The sequence below is a fragment of the Strigops habroptila genome, chromosome 14, assembly GCF_004027225.2.
Source record: "Strigops habroptila isolate Jane chromosome 14, bStrHab1.2.pri, whole genome shotgun sequence".
NCBI classification, from domain to species: Eukaryota; Metazoa; Chordata; class Aves; order Psittaciformes; family Psittacidae; genus Strigops; species Strigops habroptila.
This window is the reverse complement of record NC_044290.2, coordinates 2,847,073-2,865,931: the sequence shown is the minus strand read 5'-3', so window position 1 is coordinate 2,865,931 and position 18,859 is coordinate 2,847,073. Positions and strand designations below refer to the sequence as shown.

The 18,859-nt window shown below is 58.0% G+C and overlaps 3 protein-coding genes across 9 annotated transcripts in view; 2 read left to right on the top strand and 1 right to left on the bottom strand.

Annotated features, from left to right (window-relative positions):
* Window positions 1–7,265, top strand: part of PRPSAP1 (phosphoribosyl pyrophosphate synthetase associated protein 1) — a 35,790-nt gene extending 28,525 nt beyond the window's left edge. For 6 of the 7 annotated variants that reach the window (XM_030505688.1, XM_030505694.1, XM_030505695.1 and 3 more), the window contains 3 exons: window positions 4,953–5,023; window positions 5,694–5,840; window positions 6,366–7,265. In XM_030505688.1, the coding sequence (XP_030361548.1) occupies window positions 4,953–5,023; window positions 5,694–5,840; window positions 6,366–6,524 (377 nt within the window). In that variant the 3' untranslated portion in view covers window positions 6,525–7,265. Of the gene's footprint in view, window positions 1–562; window positions 2,425–4,952; window positions 5,024–5,693; window positions 5,841–6,365 lie in introns of those variants that run through there. The other variant, XM_030505689.1, reaches the window with a different exon arrangement.
* A 376-nt stretch (window positions 7,266–7,641) lies between these two features.
* LOC115616836 lies at window positions 7,642–10,753 on the top strand. The gene is made up of 4 exons (XM_030506596.1): window positions 7,642–7,662; window positions 8,186–8,372; window positions 8,474–8,766; window positions 9,319–10,753. The coding sequence occupies exons 1-4, from the start codon at window positions 7,642–7,644 to the stop codon at window positions 9,457–9,459; spliced, it is 642 nt and encodes a 213-aa protein (XP_030362456.1). The 3' UTR covers window positions 9,460–10,753.
* Window positions 10,754–11,725: 972 nt separating this feature from the next.
* Window positions 11,726–15,673, bottom strand: UBALD2 (UBA like domain containing 2). Its single transcript, XM_030505696.1, has 3 exons — window positions 15,358–15,673; window positions 14,737–14,799; window positions 11,726–12,728 (listed from the first exon to the last, which is right to left on the bottom strand). Exons 1-3 carry the CDS (start codon window positions 15,475–15,477, stop codon window positions 12,408–12,410), a joined length of 504 nt encoding a protein of 167 aa, XP_030361556.1. The 5' UTR covers window positions 15,478–15,673; the 3' UTR covers window positions 11,726–12,407.
* Between the last annotated feature and the right edge of the window lie 3,186 nt (window positions 15,674–18,859).

The following is an 18,859-nucleotide window of genomic DNA, read 5'->3' as shown; positions in this document are numbered from 1 at the left end:
CACTTGACGGCAGCTCAGCTGTGGGAGCTCGTGCTGCTGGTAAATGGCAGCTCATACAGAGACGTGCCCTTGCCCAGTTTAATTATGGTTCCAGTGGCAAATGGTTTTCACTCCTCACACAAGTAATCTGCTGTGGATCACCACTTTCTTATTGCATCTCCTGCAAAAACTTGAGTAATGACCTTACATCCTGCATGCCTAAGGCAGGAATGTGACACAGTCAAGCTGGGGCTTGGTAGCTGTCTGTCAGTGGGGTGGAGTATGGGGCCAGCTTGGCCAAAACTCTCAGGAGAAAGTTGCTTTTGTCTCTAGGTGTCTAATCTGATAGATCTCTGGCTTTGAGTGAGCTGGGCTCTCTTGCTGGAGGTGCACAATACTGAGGTACTGTGTCTAAAAGCAGTCTGGAAGCTTCTGGTGCATCCTGGTTGTGCTGCAGCCTCTATCATAGAGCTTTGCTCTGGCAGGCAGAGGTGGAAATGCAGCTATGCAGGGACAGGGGTGGCAATGCTGTGAGTGTCTGCATTTCCCCTCTTTTATACACCTATTTTCTTGTCTGAGCCAGGCATTTGAGCAGTGTCTTCCCACCTCAAGTGGCACAGCAAACCAACCCCTTGGTCAGCTCTTCCTGCCATGTGTGCCACCACCAGCGGTCCCAGTGGTGTAAGGCGTGATGGCAGAGTGCAGTAGGGTTCAGCTGTGTCCCTGGGTGCTTTGTGAGTGGTAGGACACATGCAGCTCAGAGCTGTATGCTTCCTTACATCAAAACTGGCCAGAGAAACCTCTGCGTGTCAGAACAGAAGCATTCTGCAGGGCTCAACTACCACAAACCTGGGTCTGGGCAGTTAGGAGGTGGCTGTGACTAATGCTGGAGCATCCTGCTCTGAGCCACAGCCACACTGGTGTGGAGCAGCCTGTCCTCCCCCTCTAGGCTCTGCAGGTCAGGGTTCCCTGAGTTGTGTTCCAGCCAGAAGAGAGGTGAAACCACATCTGGGAGCAGCCCCAGAGCCCTGCAGTGATGACTTGTGCTTTATGGTGTTCTTCATGGGCTTCCTAGTGAGTTGGCTGGGCTGCTGCCTCCTGGTGTGCACCTTTTATCCCTATTATAGTAGAGATCATGTGCCTTTAATGAGTCTTATGTAGTGTAATGGCTTATTTATTGTCCTGAGCGTGTAGTCTCATCTGATGCTCTGGTTTGGTGTCATATGGAGGTATAACAGAAAAGTGCCAAAGGTACTTCCAGTTGCAGTTCTTCAAGTGCTGTGCTGAAGCAGCAGCAGCAGCTCCCATCGCTCAGAGCCCACAGATCAGAGCCTTTGGGGCAGGATGTCACTCCAGGGTTGTTCTCTTTGATTGTGTGCTCTGTGTGGCTCCAGACTTGCAGCCGGTTTGGGGCTGTGCTTTACCAAGTGCATGTGGGCTCTGCGTGGTTCCTAGAGAAAAGGAGTGGAGCACCATCTGTTAAATCATTTCAGTCCTTCGTCTAGATAGCTGCAGGTCTGCTTCCAGCCCAGAGCCCAGCAAACGGGTGAGGGAAGAAAGTCTGGGTTACAAACAGGAGTGACCACAGGTCTGTTCCTGCTTGCCTCCCTCTGTCTCTTCCCTGTGTCCAGGCTGGGCTTGGGGCTGTTACGTGTCCTTCCAGGTCTCTCTCTCACAGAACAGCTTGAGCAGCTTTTTGCTCATGGGCTCTGTTGCAAATGCAACATTCCTTTTCTTGGTAATTAGCACTTTAATCCACATTGGCAGCTCCAAAACAGAACTGGGTTTAGCATTTACCATTGGAGTTGGAACTGGATGAGCTTTAAGGTCCCTTCTAGCCCAAACCATTCTATGATTTCTTAATCCATTTTTGACTGCAACAGGCTTGTGCACCTGAGAACGCTGGTTCTTTGTGCCAGTGATAACACTGCTTTTGATGGGAGGTGCTTTAGTGTATATTACATCAGAATGAAAGTGTAGGTTTGAGTGTTTGGCTGGTGAACTTCTATCCCCACCACCCCTCAGTGTTCTTTGATAGTCTTGTTTTATCAAACTGGTGGTCAGTTTGGGTTTTTCCCCCTCTTTTCTTTATTATCCCCCCCTGAAGCTACAAGACCCACAAGCATCTTTTCTGACTCCAGAAAAAACCCAGCAACTCTTTTAACTTAAACCCCTACATAATCCAAGGGGTTACACCAGGCAGAAGTACAGCTCTGGCTTCCTTCTGTTGCCCTCTCCTGTCTACATACAAATAGAGGGGTTTGTGTCTGAGAGGGAGAACGTTCTTTATTACTCAAATCATGTTTTACCTTTTCATAGCACATCTTTATGTTCAAAGATTTTGAAAGCAAAAGAATCTGGCTGCAGTAACCCGTGTGTAAGCTCTCCTCACACTGGATTTGATGTGCTTGTGGGTAGATCTTTGGCTTGCAATTGTTTTCTCTTTTTTTGCAGAGAAAATTGAACAAGAAAAAGGGAGAACATCTCTTTAGGATCCGGGTAGGTCCACGTGTTGCCTACCATCCCTGGAAACTAAAGGAGACTTGAAATACAGCATTTAAACCCCAAGAGATGGGAAGTGCTGCTCATGTTGTAGCTGCTGTGTTAGCCTTTGAGCATAGCAAGGAATGGGTCTGCTTCCTTTATGGAATGGATTTACTGAAACTTCATGTGTTTCTGGGTAAAATAGTGCTGAATTTCAGCTCCTTGGGCCTGTTTTTTGCTTAGAAGGGGATTTTCCCTCGCCTGGCTGTTGTAAACAGAAATGGGTCTCATCTGTGGATGCGCAGCAAGGGTGGGACAGCAGCCACGTGGAATCCTTTTGGTATTCCACAGCTCCTGCTGGGAGTTCTGTTCCTGCTCAAGCTAGATAACAAACTAATAACTAATCCCAGCAGGTAGGTGATGCCTAGAATTGAAATGGTCTGCTTACCTCTTGTGATGCTTAATCTTCGTTTTCCCTTCTCCTAAGAATATTTTCCCTTCAGGATTTAGACATGACTTTGCATTTGATAGACTCAGGAATCAGGCAAAGCAAGCTGAAAATGTTCTCCAAAGAGCAGTTAACTCTTCAAGTCCAAGGTAGCTGTGACTTCACCTGCAATACCCAGCAGGGAGTAATGTAACTTTGGTCAAACCAGAACTTTTGGCCACCTTCTGTACAGTTTTGGTCGGCTGGTGGAGAACCAGTGTGTGGAGCTGGTGGTGTGTGTGAAGAACTGCTCTCCACATGGCTCTTTGGAGCTGTGGTCCTTATAACTGCCTTCATCACATCCCTCAGACTGACTCACTCAGCATTCTCAGGCACTGAGGAGCTGTGGGAATAGTGCTGCAGCAGCCTGCTGTGCAGGATGGGGAGTTTTGTGTAGGACCTTCTTGACTCAGGAGGGCAGAAATCACTCTTCAGACAGGCTTTCTGGTGGGCACTGGCCTGTGTTCTCATGCTGCTCAAGTATTCTGTTGAAGTAGGTTATCTTAAAGGAGAAAAATCTCCCTTTTTAGGGTGTCCAAACCTCCTTGGCACTGGAGAAGCCTCTGTGGCCTTGGTAGGACACTTTGCACTCCCCATAGAGAGCATGAAACCTGGGGAGTGCAGGTGGGGCAGGTAAGTGTTATAAATGCTGGGTGTTCCTCTTTGCTTCAGTGGTTAGATCAGCCCAGATTGTCACCTCATGGCCCACCCATGCCCACCCCTGTGTCCCTTCTGTGCTGCATTCCCTGTATAAACCTCTGGCAGGGGAGAGGTTTGGCTTATGGGCAGCCTGTATCAGAAGCTGATTGCAGTTTGGTGTTACATCTGGACACCCTCAGTGCACCCGAGTTCACATCTCTGTTATTTTTCCTGTTGCTTTCAGGATGAAGCCTGTTACACGTGTAGTTTTTGCATGGAGCATGTCAGTGCACAGCTAGGCAGGCAGGAGTGGAACCTGCTTTCCCAGTACATCTTTTCACCATGTGTCAACCAGCTCCTCAGTGTGTCCCTTTGCTTCCAATTATTGCCTGCACTGAGCTTAGAGAACTGGGTTTGAACCGGGTTTTGTCCTGCTCTTTCCATTAATCCCCTTTAAAACAAATAATTGTCAGAAAAGGAAGTTCGCAGAAGCAAATCAAGCTTTCTGTGCCTGAGCAGGTATTTTTAAGGTCCTTACACCCTCTGAAAGAGCCTCGTGTGTTTGGTGAGATGAGAGGAAGCAAGCAGGCTGCAGTGTGGGTCTCACATCCTCCAGAGGAGTTAGTGGGTCCAGCAGGTGAAGAACTGTACTTGTAAAGCATATGCCCTTGAGAGGTGTTGCTCAGAGAAGCCCATTTGATGTTCCCGCTCAGGAGATACCCCTTTTTCTTCAAGTCCTGTTCTGGAGCACAGAAAGTCACTGATATTGCCCATAAATGAGGTACTGCTTTGGAGCTTTCCTTGCACAGGGGCCTGTTGGATATTTGGGTTTGGTTCCTGTCTCTGAGGTCAGTACAAGGTCCCCACAGAAACAGAGAGTTTCATCTTTGTGCAGCACTGCTGTTTATGTCAGGGGAAATGGAGGAGGGGAAAAAGAGGGGAATGGCTTTAAACTGGAAGAGGGGAGATTTAGGTTAGATCTTAGGCAGCTCTTCCCTGTGAGGGTGCTGAGGCGCTGGCACAGGGTGCCCAGAGAAGCTGTGGCTGCCCCATCCCTGGCAGTGTTCAAGGCCAGGTTGGACACAGGGGCTTGGAGCAACCTGCTCTAGTGGAAGGTGTCCCTGCCCGTGGTAGGGGGCTGGAACTGGGTGAGCTTTAAGCTCCCTCCAACCCAAACCAGTCTGGGATTCTATGAAAACGATGGTTAAACCAGTGGTCACCTGTTTAGGTGGGTGTCAGGATAACATGAAGCACGTGCCTGTGCACCAGTGTAAGATGTAGTTAAGGGCTGGGCCTCTCGTGTGGTGGAGCTGTTGTGGTTTGACTCCAGGGTAACTCACCTGGGCTTTTCTTTTTCCTTTAGTGATGATGGCCAAGGAGAAACCACCAATAACTGTGGTTGGAGATGTTGGAGGAAGAATTGCCATCATTGTGGTATGAGTGTGATGGAGAGGAGGGTTGGAGGGGGGTGGCTTCCTCCCAGCATCTTCTCTTGGCCTGCTTTATCCTAGAGAAGAGGAGGAACTGCTGGAGAGGGTTGGGAATGTGATTGTTGCCACTGTTTTCTCCAGTTGTCCTGGTGGCTTGGGTTATTTCAGCTTTCTGTTAAAAACCCTTTGCACTTCAGTGCTTTAAGCCCTGAAATTTCCTTGCTCCTTTAGAGCTACAAATGTCATGTTTCTACAAATACTCCACAAATCCAGGACATGCAGCGAAAAATCTTCTGGAATGTTTAAAAAACCCCCCAACCATCCAGAAAACCTTGCTGAGCTTCTCATCCTTGCTGTGCCATGCTGCAGTGTAAGTCATCAACATGCAGCTACTATCACCATGATAAACCCACCTTGCTGAAGACAGGCTCTGCTGGGTTTTGTGCAGGGTCTCCTTTCTTTCCAAGTCACAATGTTTGTTCTGCACACCAGCAAAAGGGTCTGTCCAGGAGGGAAATGGCTTTCACAGGTGCCTGTCCTCACATCCCAACAGCAGCTGAAGTAGCCAGGGATTCTGTTTTACACGTGGCCAAAGCTGCAGTGCCTTGAAGATCCACTCCTGGCCTGCAGGCACAGTCACCTTTGGGTTTGATCATATTTCTGTGTCTTCTCAGGATGATATCATTGATGATGTGGAAAGCTTTGTTGCTGCTGCAGAGATCCTGAAAGAGCGTGGAGCCTACAAGATCTTTGTGATGGCTACTCATGGGCTCCTGTCAGCAGATGCCCCCCGTCTCATCGAGGAATCCTCCATTGATGAGGTGGGTCTGCTCCCTGACTGAGGCTCTGGTGGCTGGGTTGATGTAGGGCACCAAAACCCACCAGCTGATGTTGTTCCCCTGCCACACAGCTCATCAATGACTGCTTTCATCAGTCATCCCAGTTTTCAGTTTTCATCATCGTGCTGCTCAAGCTGAACATCAGCTCTCAGTTCCCTGGCTCTTCATGGGCAGGAGGGGGAAGAAGAAACCTGTGTGGTGCATGCTTCCTGAGATCAGATCAGTTCTGTGTGCATGGAGAGGATACTGCAAACCTCACGCTTGATAACAAACATGTCAGCTCCTGCAGCCGACACGGACCCCTCAGCCTGTGTGGAGCTGGCTGTTGTCGAGTTGGTTTATGTTGGTTCCATCAGCAGTAACTGTCACCTGGGGGAGACCATTTCTTTTACTCTTTATTCCTGCCCCCAAGGAACTCTCCCCTGACCCGTGCAGCAGCAAGGAGCTCGGTGAGGGCGAGCGTATCGGCAGCACACCTAATGCTCTTCTCTTTCTGATACTCCGTAGGTGGTAGTAACCAACACAGTTCCTCACGAGGTCCAGAAGCTGCAGTGCCCCAAGATAAAGACTGTGGATATCAGTTTGATTCTGTCTGAAGCCATCCGACGAATCCACAACGGCGAGTCCATGGCTTATCTCTTTCGCAACATCACTGTCGACGACTAGACCTGGCGCTGCCCCTGGCCTGGCTTCCACAAGACAAGGAAACATGCATGAAAAGGCATCAATTATAGGCATAAGACAACTTCATTCTTGTAGGAGCATGAAGGTTTTCAGTCAGGGGCTGGAGCCATTGCATTTTGTGAGCTTTGGGTCATTTTTGTTCTGCAGGGGCAAAGCAAGTGGGGTCTTGGTTCTCACTTGAACACATGTCTGCACTGCAAGCCCAGGCACTGTTCCTGGAGCTGCCTGGGGCTGCCGAGTTGTGGCAGAGTCTTGTCAGGAAGGGGAGTTGGAACAAGATCTGCCTCTAATGCAGCTCTGCTCTCCAAAACACACTGACCCTGCTCCCAAAGCAGAGGATGTTCAGGTTTGGTGCCTCCTGTGCAGCCTGTCCCCTCTGAACAGCCGCTGTGCCTGGCCTGTGGGGCTGTTGCTGTAACCAGGCTCACTTGGCAGCTTGCAGCCTCTTCCACAGGGAAGCAGGACTCACAGCTTGTTCCTTTCTTGTGTGACACTAATCCTTGGCTGGAGGGGACACTTGAGAAAGCAGCACAAGGGGCTTGTGAAGGGCTTTGTCTCCAGGATGACTGAAGAATAAATTCCCCAACTGTGATCTAGCCCTTGCTGAGGCAGACAAACACACTCCATTAGAACGTGTACCACTTTCCAGCCTGCTGAGGTGAGGAACAAATCACTTGCTTCCAAAGAGCACTGCTGTCTCTAACAGGCCTTTTGCTTCTTCAACTTCTGTGACATCCTTCTCTTCCCCTCCAGCATCTGAATGTGTTCTGGGGTGGCGAGGGGCAGGCAGTGTCTGGGCAGGGCAGGCCCCAGCAGCAGTAAACCAGTGTGTCCCGCACCAAAGCGGCTGGGCTTGGAGCTGAAGAGAGGACACGGGGGCTCGGAGCTGGCTGAGGGCTGAAGCCTGGGGCTGGGTTTCCTGTCTTTTCCAAGTACTAGGAACAAATCCTGGCTGTGCTCTGGGAGCACAGCACGGCTCCTCAGCCTGCTTCAGGAACACAGGCCTGTGCTGGGAGGGTTATAGGATGGATCCACTGGAGTGTGTGGAGTCCTTGCAGATGTCTGCATGTGTCCCATTGCTCTGAGCTAGCATTGGACCATGCTCTTCCTCTCGGAAGATGTGAGCAGCACTGCTCTGCTCTCCCCACTGCTTGTCACGCCTGCCAGAAGCAAGCTTTTTGCCTGCTCTTGCCCCACTTGGGCTCACTTTGGGTAGAGAGCACGGAACCACAGCCCCAAGTGAGCAAAGGGTTGAGCTGTGTCCTAGGGATCATAGTTAGCACCACAGCCCGAGCTCTCCTCGGGCTTTGCTTCACTAGAAGCCAGAAGCAGTTGGCTGCTGTGAAGCCAGGAGCTGTCTCCAAATCCCTGTCTGCTTTAGGAAGGCTGGTACCCCGTGGGTCACGGGGAGACGGTGGTTTGGGGCTGGTGGATGTGAGGACATAGCATCTGCCTGGCCTGATAGAGCCTGGGCCTTGGCTGCCATTCCCTCAGCAGGGAACCTCAGCCCCAAGGTCCTTCCCACCGTGCTGGGGTGGTGCGGTGCTGGTTTGGGGCTGCGACCTGCCCCGGGGGTGTCTGCGGGGCTCCTGAGCCCGCAGCTCCGCCAGGCTCGGGGGTGAAGGTGCAGGCTCCCTCCGCAGAGGGTGAGCTTCCTGCCCCGGGGCGTCTTCATCCCTGACCCCGCGCTCCCGCCCCGCCGGAGCACGCCGCACGGGGGGGTCTCTGCGCCGTTTCACCTCCCGGGAGCGGGGCCGGGCCCGGCGCTGCGGGACGGGGGAGGCCGCGGGCGCCGCCTGGCGGCGGGGGTGCTCCGCAGCACCGCCCCCGGCGGGGACGGACAGCGGGTGCGGCCAATCGGCGTCGAGGAGCGGCGGGCGGTGGCCAATGAAGAGCAGGCGGGGAAGCGGTCGCTGCACCCCCGGGAGCAGGGCCCGGGGCCGGCGCCGGGGCAGAGCTCCGGTTCCCGCTGCCTCTCACCCTTCTGCCGTCGGCCGCAGCAGCAGCGAGGGCCTCGCGCAGCCTGTCCCAGCTGCTGGACGTGGCCATCGGGACACCCGACGTCGTGGGCGGGACCCTCCCAGCGCTGCGCAGCCGGCTCAGGCCGGGGCGGTCCTGGGCCAGGGGGACGTGCCCGCCCCGGCACCACTGGCGGCTCTCGGGTTGGCTCCGTGGCATGGGGCAGCTGAAGACGGCAGAAGCCAACGAGAGCCACATCTCCAAGGTAGAGGCTCTCCCAGTTCCCTTCTCTGGGGCTGTGCTGCTTTCAGACCAAGGTCTGGTTTAAGCCCAAGCACCTGGCAGCACGTGGGGCTTCGCTGCTGCTGGGAAAGGGATGGAGTTTCAGGGAGGAAGAGCTGGGGCTGAAACACTGCTTTGGGTCCTCCCCACGTTGCCATCAGTGAGTTGTGGGTCTAAGAGAGCCGGTGCCCTCAGCTCTGCCAGCTGGAGGCTCCGTGCCCCTGGAGCTCTGGCCCCACCACCCTCTCCATCCCTCCCTTCCCCACGCTTGACCTGTGGCTGGGAACTGTGTCTGCTCCTTGTGCAGCTGAGAGGCTCCATCAGCACTTCATGGGCCTCGTCTCCCACCCCAAGCGCCCTTGGCTCATCCAAAGGCTAAACCCAGCAGTGGTAGGGACCAGAGAGGGATGTCATCCTGCACGGCACTGGGCGGCGCAGGGACATGCTGTTCACAAGTGTCCCCAGGGGCAGGGTCCAAGGTCCTGGTCCGCAGGGACCCTCCCCGGGGCTCACCCCTGCCACCCTCCTCTCCCAGGCCATGGCTCTCTACCAGCATCTTCTCAAGGAGGTCGCCCAGAGGAAGGAGGAACAGTCCCGCATGAAAGAGGAAATCCAGATGATCCGGGAGGTGCTTGGCCTCAGGAGCTGCTGCTGGTGTCCCTGGGAGCAAGCTTAGCCTTTGCCCCTTGCGTCACCCAGCAAAGCAGGACGAGGAAGAGATGGAAGAAGACCAAGAGGATGAGGAGAGCAGTCTGCCCCTGCTGAAACCCCAGCACCCTGGTGGCCCAGCAGCAGAAAATAGTGATGCTCAGCCAAGCGGCACAAGTGGGGGGCCCCTGGCTCGGGACCTGCCTCTCATGCGCAGGAGGGGCTGAGCAGCACCCCTTGGCCTGCAGCCACGTGTCACTGGAGGAGCTGGAAACAGCCCCTGGTGCCCTCCCTGTGCCCAGGGTCTGTGCCCCCCACGCTGACCCGGGCACCCCCTGCCCTGCACAAGCCGTCTGTGGGAGCCCGTGGCCCCATCGTGGGGCTGGGGGCACCCGGCAGTGCAGCAGCAGGAGGAGGCTGCTGAAGGCAGCAAATGGGCACCCGGGTGGGAGAGCAGCAGCAGCACCCGGCTCATACCAAAGGCTAATCCCAGTCCAAGCCATTGACTTGCTGTTGCTCTGCAATGGGTGAGCAGCACCCGGCTGCTGTCCTGCTCCCCTCGTGGGGAAACCCCCTTTGTCACCCCCTTGTCCCTCTCGCAGCGCTGCTGCCATCACTGGGGAGGTGGCACCAACCCGGCTGCTTTCCCCTTTGGAGCAAAGCACCAGAACCTGCCTCTGCCCCAGCCTTGGGGGGACGCCCCCTTCCTTCCCTTACAGGGAGCTGGAACCTGCTTTGGGGGTGCCCCCAGTGCCACTTGCAGTGGGATAACTGGGAGCCAGCCAAGGCCCCTCCTGCACCCATGGGTGGGCTCAGATGTTGATGGGCTTAACCCCCCCCCAGCACTAATTGATTTGCAGGCAGGGCCCAGCTGGGGCTGAGCTGGGAGGTCAGCAGCCACACGTCCCCCCTGGGTGCTGCCTGTGTCCCTCTTTGGTGAGTAGCCCCAGCTGGAGCTTTTTCCCTTTTCTCCCTGTTTCCCTTGGCTGTTGTGCTGTGCCAGGTCTCTCCCACCCTGGGGGTCTCCTGTTGCCCTGGGGGCTGCTTTGCTGCTGCCCTTGAGCCCCCTCCAGCCCTTGCTGGCATCTCTGGAGCTGCTGCATTCCCGTTTGGGAGGGTTTTGACCCCAGTGGCTTGTGGCGTGAGCGGGGGCTGGGGTTTTATTCCATGTTAATGGAGTTGGGCTATTGAAGCACTAAACCAGGTGCTGGGTGTGCTGTTTGGTGTCATTTGATGACATTGATGTCATTGGAGCACTGGGTGCAGTTCTGGTGTCCTCAACATAAGAAGGGACATGGAGCTGTTGGAGCAAGTCCAGAGGAGGCCACGAGGATGGTCAGGGGCTGGAGCAGCTCCCATATGGAGACAGGCTGAGAACATTGGGGCTGTTCAGCCTGGAGAAGAGAAGCTGCGTGGAGACCTCAGAGCAGCTTCCAGTGTCTGAAGGGGGCTACAAGGATGCTGGGGAGGGACTCTTCATCAGGGACTGGAGCGATAGAACAAGGGGTGATGGGTTCAAACTGAAACAGGGGAAGTTCAGGTTAGATCTAAGGCAGCAGTTCTTCCCTGTGAGGGTGCTGAGGCGCTGGCACAGGGTGCCCAGAGAAGCTGTGGCTGCCCCATCCCTGGCAGTGTTCAAGGCCAGGTTGGACACAGGGGCTTGGAGCAACCTGCTCTAGTGGAAGGTGTCCCTGCCCGTGGCAGGGGGTTGGAACTGGGTGAGCTTTAAGGTCCCTTCCAACCCAAACCAGGCTGGGATATGAAGGCTGGAGGCACAGTGAGTGGCCTGGGAGGTCGGGGCTCAGGGCTGAGCAGCTCCCAGGCTCTGCCCACCCCATGGTGGGCACTGGGGGCTGCTGAGCACCCGCGTCCTCCCGCTGGTGGCCGGGCTGCAGCGGGGGACAATCTGAAGGCATCGCCCTGGCCCTGGAGCACACCAGGACTGGGTGTCCTACAGCGCTGAGGCCGGGGGGGGCTCATCACACAGGTGGGCGATGGGGTTTGGGGAGGGGTTGCAAAGCACAGGATGGGGGCCCCAGCTTAACACCCCCCTGACTCCAGGGTCTCCCCTTCCCTCTGCTCCCCCTGTCTGGGGGTGCAGCCTCCTGGGGGCTGTGGCAGCTCCCGGGGGGGCCCCCCCATGACCCCCGTTCCCGGTGCCCTGCCGGGGACGTGCTCCCAGCAGAGAGAACAGGCGGGACAGCTGCTGGTAAAAAAGGGATTTCTTTTTTTTTTTGCCTTTTTTTTTATTATTTTTAAATTAATAGAAAACCTTCAACCTGGGGTTGGCTTTTTCTCTTTTTTTTTTTTTTTGTGTCTTTTCTTTGTTTTTTTAAGCAAGATTGATTTGAAAACTAAAAACCTCCCCAGCTGCCCCCTCCCTGGGGAAGGGCCATGAACAGCACCCGCAGGGACCTCACCTTGATACCCACCCCCCCCAGGCCCTGGGGGTGCCGGGGGGGGTCAGGGGGGGTCTGTGCAAGAAGCCAGGCTGAATTTCGGAAGCCAGAGGAGGGGTGCATTTGCTGCGGGTGCTGCAAGAAGCACCCGCGAAGTCCGGAGCTGGGGGGGGGGCAATGGCTCTGTGCCCCCATGGCCACCTCCATCCCTTGATTTTGTGTTATTCCCCCCGCCCTTTTCCCTCTCCTGCCCTGCTGCAGGGATGCTGGGGGAAGCCAGAGGGACCCCCCCCCCCATCCAACAGCTGCCTCCTTCTCTCTGGATTTATATACATTAGATATATTTATATATTATAGCTATATATTTAAAAAAGAAAAAAGGGGGGGGTGTAAAGGACCAGCTGGCGGCTCCTGCAGAGGCTCTCGTGCAGCGTGTCCCCCCCCCGAAAATAATAATAAAACCTAGAAAATGCTTCCAGTGCGTTGCTCAGGGAGCCCCCGCTCCCAACGCCCTGGCCCGGACCCCCCCCCCGCCCCGATCCCACCCTCCCAATCCCCCCCCTCCATCATCCCAGTCTTATCTCTGGCCGTCCATGGTGGCCACGGCTTTCTGTGGGGGGGCAGCGGGCGGGGGCGCGGGGGGCCAGGCGGGCTGCCCGTGGTGGAGGTGGTGGTGCAGGCCATGGGCGGTGGGTGAGGAGGGGGGCAGCCAGGAGGGCTGGTGGCTGGGGGGCGAGGAGGCCCAGAAGGGGCTGAAGCTGCCCGGGGGGGAGCAGGCCATGGAGGTGATGGGGCTGTTGCTGCTCTGCAGGCTCTCGGAGGTCCGCAGCTTGGAGAACATGGCCAGAGCGTCCGGGAAGTTGGGTGGCGTGGCTGGCGTGTTGCTGGGGGTGCACATCTGTGGGGCAGAGGATGGGGGGGGGTCAGATCGGTCTGGTTTGGGGTCCCAACCCCATCCACAGGGACCCATCCCACAACCCCCAGCCCCAGGGGATGCTCAGAGCCCAGCTCTGGCTCATCTTGGGGTGCCCAAGGGTCTGGTGGCTCCCGTAAAGGTGGGGGACTGCCTGGGAAGGACATCTTGGAGCATCCTGGATGCTCGAAGCCCTGCAGCGAGGCAGTTTGGGGAGGAGGCCACTGCCCCCCAGAGAGGAGCAGTGGGGATGGGGCTGATGCAATGGGGTCTAGGAGCCCCCCAACTCCCCTTCATACCCCGTTGCAGCAGAGAAAGTGATGGGCAGGCAGACACCCCCCCCCCGGATGTGAGGCCCCGCTCGCAGCTGATCCCACCGGCAGAGGGAAATCCAGGGTAGGAGGAACGGACCCTGCCCTGTGCCAGAGCCCAGGGGCTGGCGGGGGCCCAATTCAGCAAAGCACTCTGAGAATGGGGGTGAGAGATATATATGTGTGTGTGTGTGTATGTGTGTACATATATATATATATATGTGTGTTCCTCCATCCTATCCATGGGGTGAGGGACCCCTGGGATCGGAGGATCAGCCAGAGTGCTGCAGGTGTCCCCCACTCCCCCCCAAAACCACCAAAGAACTGCCATGTAGCCATTGCCTTCCTCTTCCAAGGCTTTACAGTTGGGTTGGACGGGACTTGGAGCAACCTGCTCTAGTGGAAGGTGTCCCTGCCCGTGGCAGGGGGTTGGGACTGGATGAGCTTTAAGGTCTATAGTTCTATAAAGGAGCCGCTCGGCTGTTGGAGGGTCAGTCCATGCCCCACAGCTGGAGCCTGTGGGGGTTCTGTGGGGTGTCGGGAGCGTCCCCTCCATGGGGGTGACGGTGACATCCCCCCCTCCACCAGAACGCTGCTTTGTTCTCTGCCGCTGGGAAAAGAGATGGAAACTGCACCCATGGAGCCCCTCATCTGCCCTGAGCTGTGCAGGGGGGGTTCAGCTGCAGAAGTGAGGGTGCTGGGGGAGTAAAACAGCCAAAAGCCACCCAAACTGCGAGGGGGGTGTCTGGGGAGAAGGTGAAAGGTGTTTTGTCACCATGTGGAGAGGGGGGGGGAGCCGTCCCCCTGTTCCGGGTGGGGGAGGCAATGGGGCAGCCGCCGTGCTCGGTGGGTCCCGCTCGGCCCCAGGAGCGCCGGGCAGCGGGATGGGTTTCGGCAGAGCTGGTTTACATCCCGCTTCCGGCAGCGCCCGATGGGAATCGTGTGGTGTGAAAACACAGGCGAGGCCTGGAGCCGGCCCCGCTCCCACCGGGAAAGACGGTTTTCCATGGGATGAGCCTCTGCAAGCTCCCCAAAGCAGCAAGAACATGTGCAGGGGGAGGAGGGATGAAAATAAACGGGGTTTAGGCAGGAGCCGGGCGGTGAAATGACTTTCTCCGAGAGACCGAGCCGGTGCTGCCGGCTGGTGATTCCCTGATGGAATGAGAAAGGGGGGGGGGAAATCGGCTTAGGCCAGATCCGCTCCTGCCCCCGCGCACGGCACCGCCGAGTTCCTTCAACAAGAAAAAGAAATCGGAAAACCCAAACCAAACACAACAAAAACCACCCGGAGGGGAAGAACTTCCTCCCCTCGGCCAAGGGGACGTGCCCTCGGCCAAGGTCAAGTGGTGCTTGGGGAGAAGGGGGGGGCAGCAGCGGGGCCACCCCCCGTTCCGTGGCCTTTGGGAGCCCAACTTCCAGTGCGATGCTCGCGGAGACAAACTATTTCCTGGCAGACATTTTAGCTCGTGTTTACATTCGCCGGCTGCGTGTTGCTCCGGGCCGGAGCAATATGGCTGGCAGGGGAGCCGAGAGCCCCGCGCACCCTGGGGGGAGTCCGGGGGGGGTCCTGAGCTGTGGGGTGAGGGGTGGCAAGGGGGTTTGGGGGGGTTGGTGGATGTTAGAGTGGGTTTGAAGGTGGTTTTGGGGGTAGGGAGGGGACGGGGGGTGCGGGTCCCACTTACCATCTGGGGGGGGTGGTGGCTGCTGGGAATGTTGGTCTCCTGGAAGAAGGCGCTCAGGGCTGTCTGTGGGGACAACGTGTCAGCTCCAGCCCACCGGGACAAAAGGAGGGGGGACAAAAACATGCCCCCCCCCCGCGGTTACACACCCCCCATCCCGGCGGGACCACCCCAGGGTGCACCCATAGGTGCTTCCCACCCCCCCGCCCCAAAGCCAGGCCTAATGCGGGGAGGGGGGGGCTGGTGCTGCCCTTCCCCGACCCACTCGGGATCGCCTGTCATCCCCCTCACTTCACGCAGGGGGGCCCTATGGACGGGGTTCAGCCCACCCCCCGTGTTTACAGCCTGTGCCCCCCCGGCCCCGGGCCGAGCTCGGGTTACGGCCGGGGTATAAATAGCCCCGGGGGAGCTCGGGGCCGGTTCCCCCCCCGCCGCGTGTGTGCTGGGGGGGGCGCAGCGGCCCAGCCACGCGTGTCGGTGGGCCGCGGCTGGGCCTTCAACCACCCCCCCACACACAGCGCGGCTCTGCGGGCAGGGGGGTGTCCCGGTGCGGGGGGTCCCGGTTGAAGGTGCGGGGGGGGGGGTCGGTCCCGGTTGAGTGCGGGGAGGGGGTGGGTCCCGTACCTCGAACTGCCAGTGGGCCGCCTGCAGGAGCTGCTTGGCCTGGTCGGCGGCGCACCCGGCCGCCAGCACGAACTGGTTGATCATCACCTGGTGCCGCAGCTCCTCCATGTTCACGGACATGGCGGGGCGGCCCCGCACGGCCCCGCACCGCGATCGGGGCGCGGGGGGGGGGCAGCGAGCACCGGGAGCGACCGGGGCGGGGGGGCGGGGGGGAGAGCACCGGGAAGGCCCCGCCCCCGCGCGCTGATTGGCTGCCGCCGCGCCGCCCGCCCCGACGGGAGTTCGGTTCGAATCTTCCAGCTGCCCCGGCGCCGCGCCCCGCCCAGCCGCCTTCCCATTGGCGGACGCTTGTGTTTTGGCTGCAGGCGGCGCTGTTATTGGTGGGTGAACCGCGGGGAGGGCGGGGCGGCCGCTGATTGGGTGTGGGGTGGCCTTCTTTCAGAAGGCGGTGCGACGTCACGTTCATTGAGGAGGTTCATTGATGGCGCCGGGCGGGGGGGTCTGTACCCGGCGGGGCCCGGGGCAGGGCCCGCTCCAAGCGGGGGGACCAGCGCAGGCTGGAGCGATGGGCTGCGGGCAGCGGGAGAGGTTCAACAGGCAAAGTGCCGGGTCCTGCGCTCGGGCCACAACAACCCCTGCAGCGCTCTAGGCTTGGGGAAGAGTGGTTGGAACCTGCTCATGGGAAAGGTGCTGGTTGGCGGAGCTGAACATGAGCAGCTTGTGCCCGGGCAGCCAAGAAGGCACCAGCGTCCTGGCCTGGATCAGCCCCAGTGCGGCAGCAGGGCCAGGGCAGTGATTGTCCCCCTGTGCTGGGCACTGGTGAGGCTGCACCTTGAATCCGGTGTCAGTTCTGGGCCCCTCACTGCAAGAGAGACATTGAGGTGCTGGAGCGGGGCCAGAGAAGGGCACCGGAGCTGGTGCAGGGCCTGGAGCACAAGTGTGATGAGGAACGGCTGAGGGACCTGGGGGGGTTTAGTCTGGAGAAGAGAAGGCTCAGGGGGGACCTTATTGCAACTGCCTGACAGGAGGATGGAGCCAGGAGGGGGCTGGTCTCTGCTCCCAAGGAACAAGGGATGGGACAAGAGGAAACGGCCTCACGCTGCACCAGGGCAGGTTTAGATGGAGCTGAGGAACAATTCCTTCCCCAGAGGGTGCTCAGGCATTGGAACAGGCTGCCCAGGGCAGTGCTGGAGTCACCGTCCCTGCAAGTGTTCACACCCCGTGTAGCCGAGGCCTCAGTGCCATGGGTTAGTGGTGGCCTTGGCAGTGCTGGGGAGCAGTTGGACTGGATGAGCTTAAAGGGCTTTTCCAACCTGGTTGATTCTGTGATGCTAAGTGGGGTGCCCCCCATTAACTCCCCATCACCCCCGGGGCAGGGACCCCAGCCTGAGACCAGGGGGCTGAGGGAGGGGCACGGGCAGACCCCCGGGTTTGGGGGTTTGTTTTGTAATATCATGTTTAAAATCCCGGTGACCCTGAGACTCAGCTGCAGCCTGCGAGGGTGACCCCCCCCCCGAGGGTGTCCTCCCCCGCCGCTGGGTTTAGGGAGCGAGGAGGCTGGTGCAAGGCACGTCTGGAAGCACTTAATTAAAGCAGGAAAAGTGCCTTCTAAACAAATGAATAAACCAGGGACTTTGCCCATAGATGGTGTGAAAATAGGTTGAGCTGAAAAGTGCCATTGGAGGTTTGGATGCGACGGTGGTGACCAGTGGCTGAGGAGAGGGAAGGAAGAGGTGGAGGGATGGAGGCTCAAGGCAGCCGGTTGTCCCCAGCAGCCGGTGTGCGAGGGCGCGAGTGGGGCACTTGTGGAGCCCCAGTGGCCCCGCGGATGTGGGGGCAGGCCGGTGGTGGGTAAGCTATGCCAGGTTGAGGTGTGAAAAGAGCAGTTCCAGAAGCTGGGATCCCAAACCCGCCTGCCTCCTGCGTGCAGCCCTGGAGAGCGCCCAGGACCTCCTGCTTGCCAAAAACACCCACAATCAGCATCTAGCTGAGTTAGCAAAGCTGTGAGCAACTGGCCCTGGGTACAGGATGCCTGTAAAACCCATGGGAGTGCTGCTTACGAGCCCTCAGCGGGCTCACACAGGCAACAGGAACCTGGGGCTGTGATAAACAGTGTTAGGGGAATCTGGGAGACCAGGCAGGACCTTCAGTCCTTCAGTGCCTGGCCTGGCTGCAGGGCCACGAGGCTGCTGCAGACACCTCGGAATTCCCACCAGGCAAACCAGCTGGTGGAAAAGCCCCTTTTGGGGGCAGGATTTGCAGGGAGGGCAGTGAGGAAGATGCTGCGAGGGGTGGAGCAGCTCTGCTCTGGAGCCAGGCTGAGAGAGCTGGGCTGGGGCAGCCTGGAGAAGAGAAGGCTCCTGAAGGGGACACCTTAGAGCAGCTCCAGTGCCTAAAGGGGCTCCAGGAAACCTGGAGAGGGGCTTTGGACAAGGGCCTGTAGGGACAGGCCAAGGGGAATGGCTTTAACCTGCCAGAGGGGAGATTGAGATGAGCTCTGAGGCAGAAGCTCTTCCCTGTGAGGGTGCTGAGGCGCTGGCACAGGGTGCCCAGAGAAGCTGTGGCTGCCCCATCCCTGGCAGTGTTCAAGGCCAGGTTGGACACAGGGGCTTGGAGCAACCTGCTCTAGTGGAAGGTGTCCCTGCCCGTGGCAGGGGGTTGGAGCTGGGTGAGCTTTAAGGTCCCTTCCAACCCAAACCAGTCTGGGATTCTATGATTTGCTGTTCATCCTCCCTCTTCTGATCCTGCCAGAGATGCTCTTTCATCCTCCTCGTGCTGCCGCCCCACTGGAATCCACAGGGGGTGGGGAGTCACCCCCCATGCAGGGTCTGGGCTCCCCCTTCCCAGCCAGGAGCTGCTCCGCGAACCAGCCTGGGGGCTGATGCCACGTTAGGGCTCAGCACCCACTAATGAAGGGACCGTCCCCTCTGAAGCCATTGCCACGCTGCGGGGCTGCACCGGGCTGGGGTCAGAGCCCCAGGTTGGGTTGCCAGCAACATGCCAGTGAGTGTGGAGGAACTGGGAGCTCTGGGCGTATGGACAAACATTTGCTGCCATGGATGAGCCACTCGGTCTCGATTGAGCAAACTGCTGTGCCCTCCTGTGACTCAGTTTCCCTCTTGGCACGAGGAGGCAGGAGCAGGGTCCTCTTTCCCTGCCAAACACACACCAAATCCCACCGCCGGGCAGCTTGAGTGCTTCAGCCTTGTACCTTGCCCAGCAGCGGGTGCGTTTTGGGGTTAAACATTGCTTTTTCCCTGTGGATTGGATTCTCCCTCCCCATGGCCTTGCTGGGCTTTGTCCTGGCTTTACGTGTGCAGGATCCGGCCAGGCCTGGGAGGAACCTGACCTCGAAGCCGGATCAGCGCCCGTTGCTGCCTGTGCTCCCGCGCTCCACTGCGGCACTGTCCTACAAAACCCTCTGCTGCAGCAGAGACACAAAAGCCACCCCGCGAGCTGTGCATGCACACAGCAGCTCTGTGTGCAGTGACTGCCGGGGTAT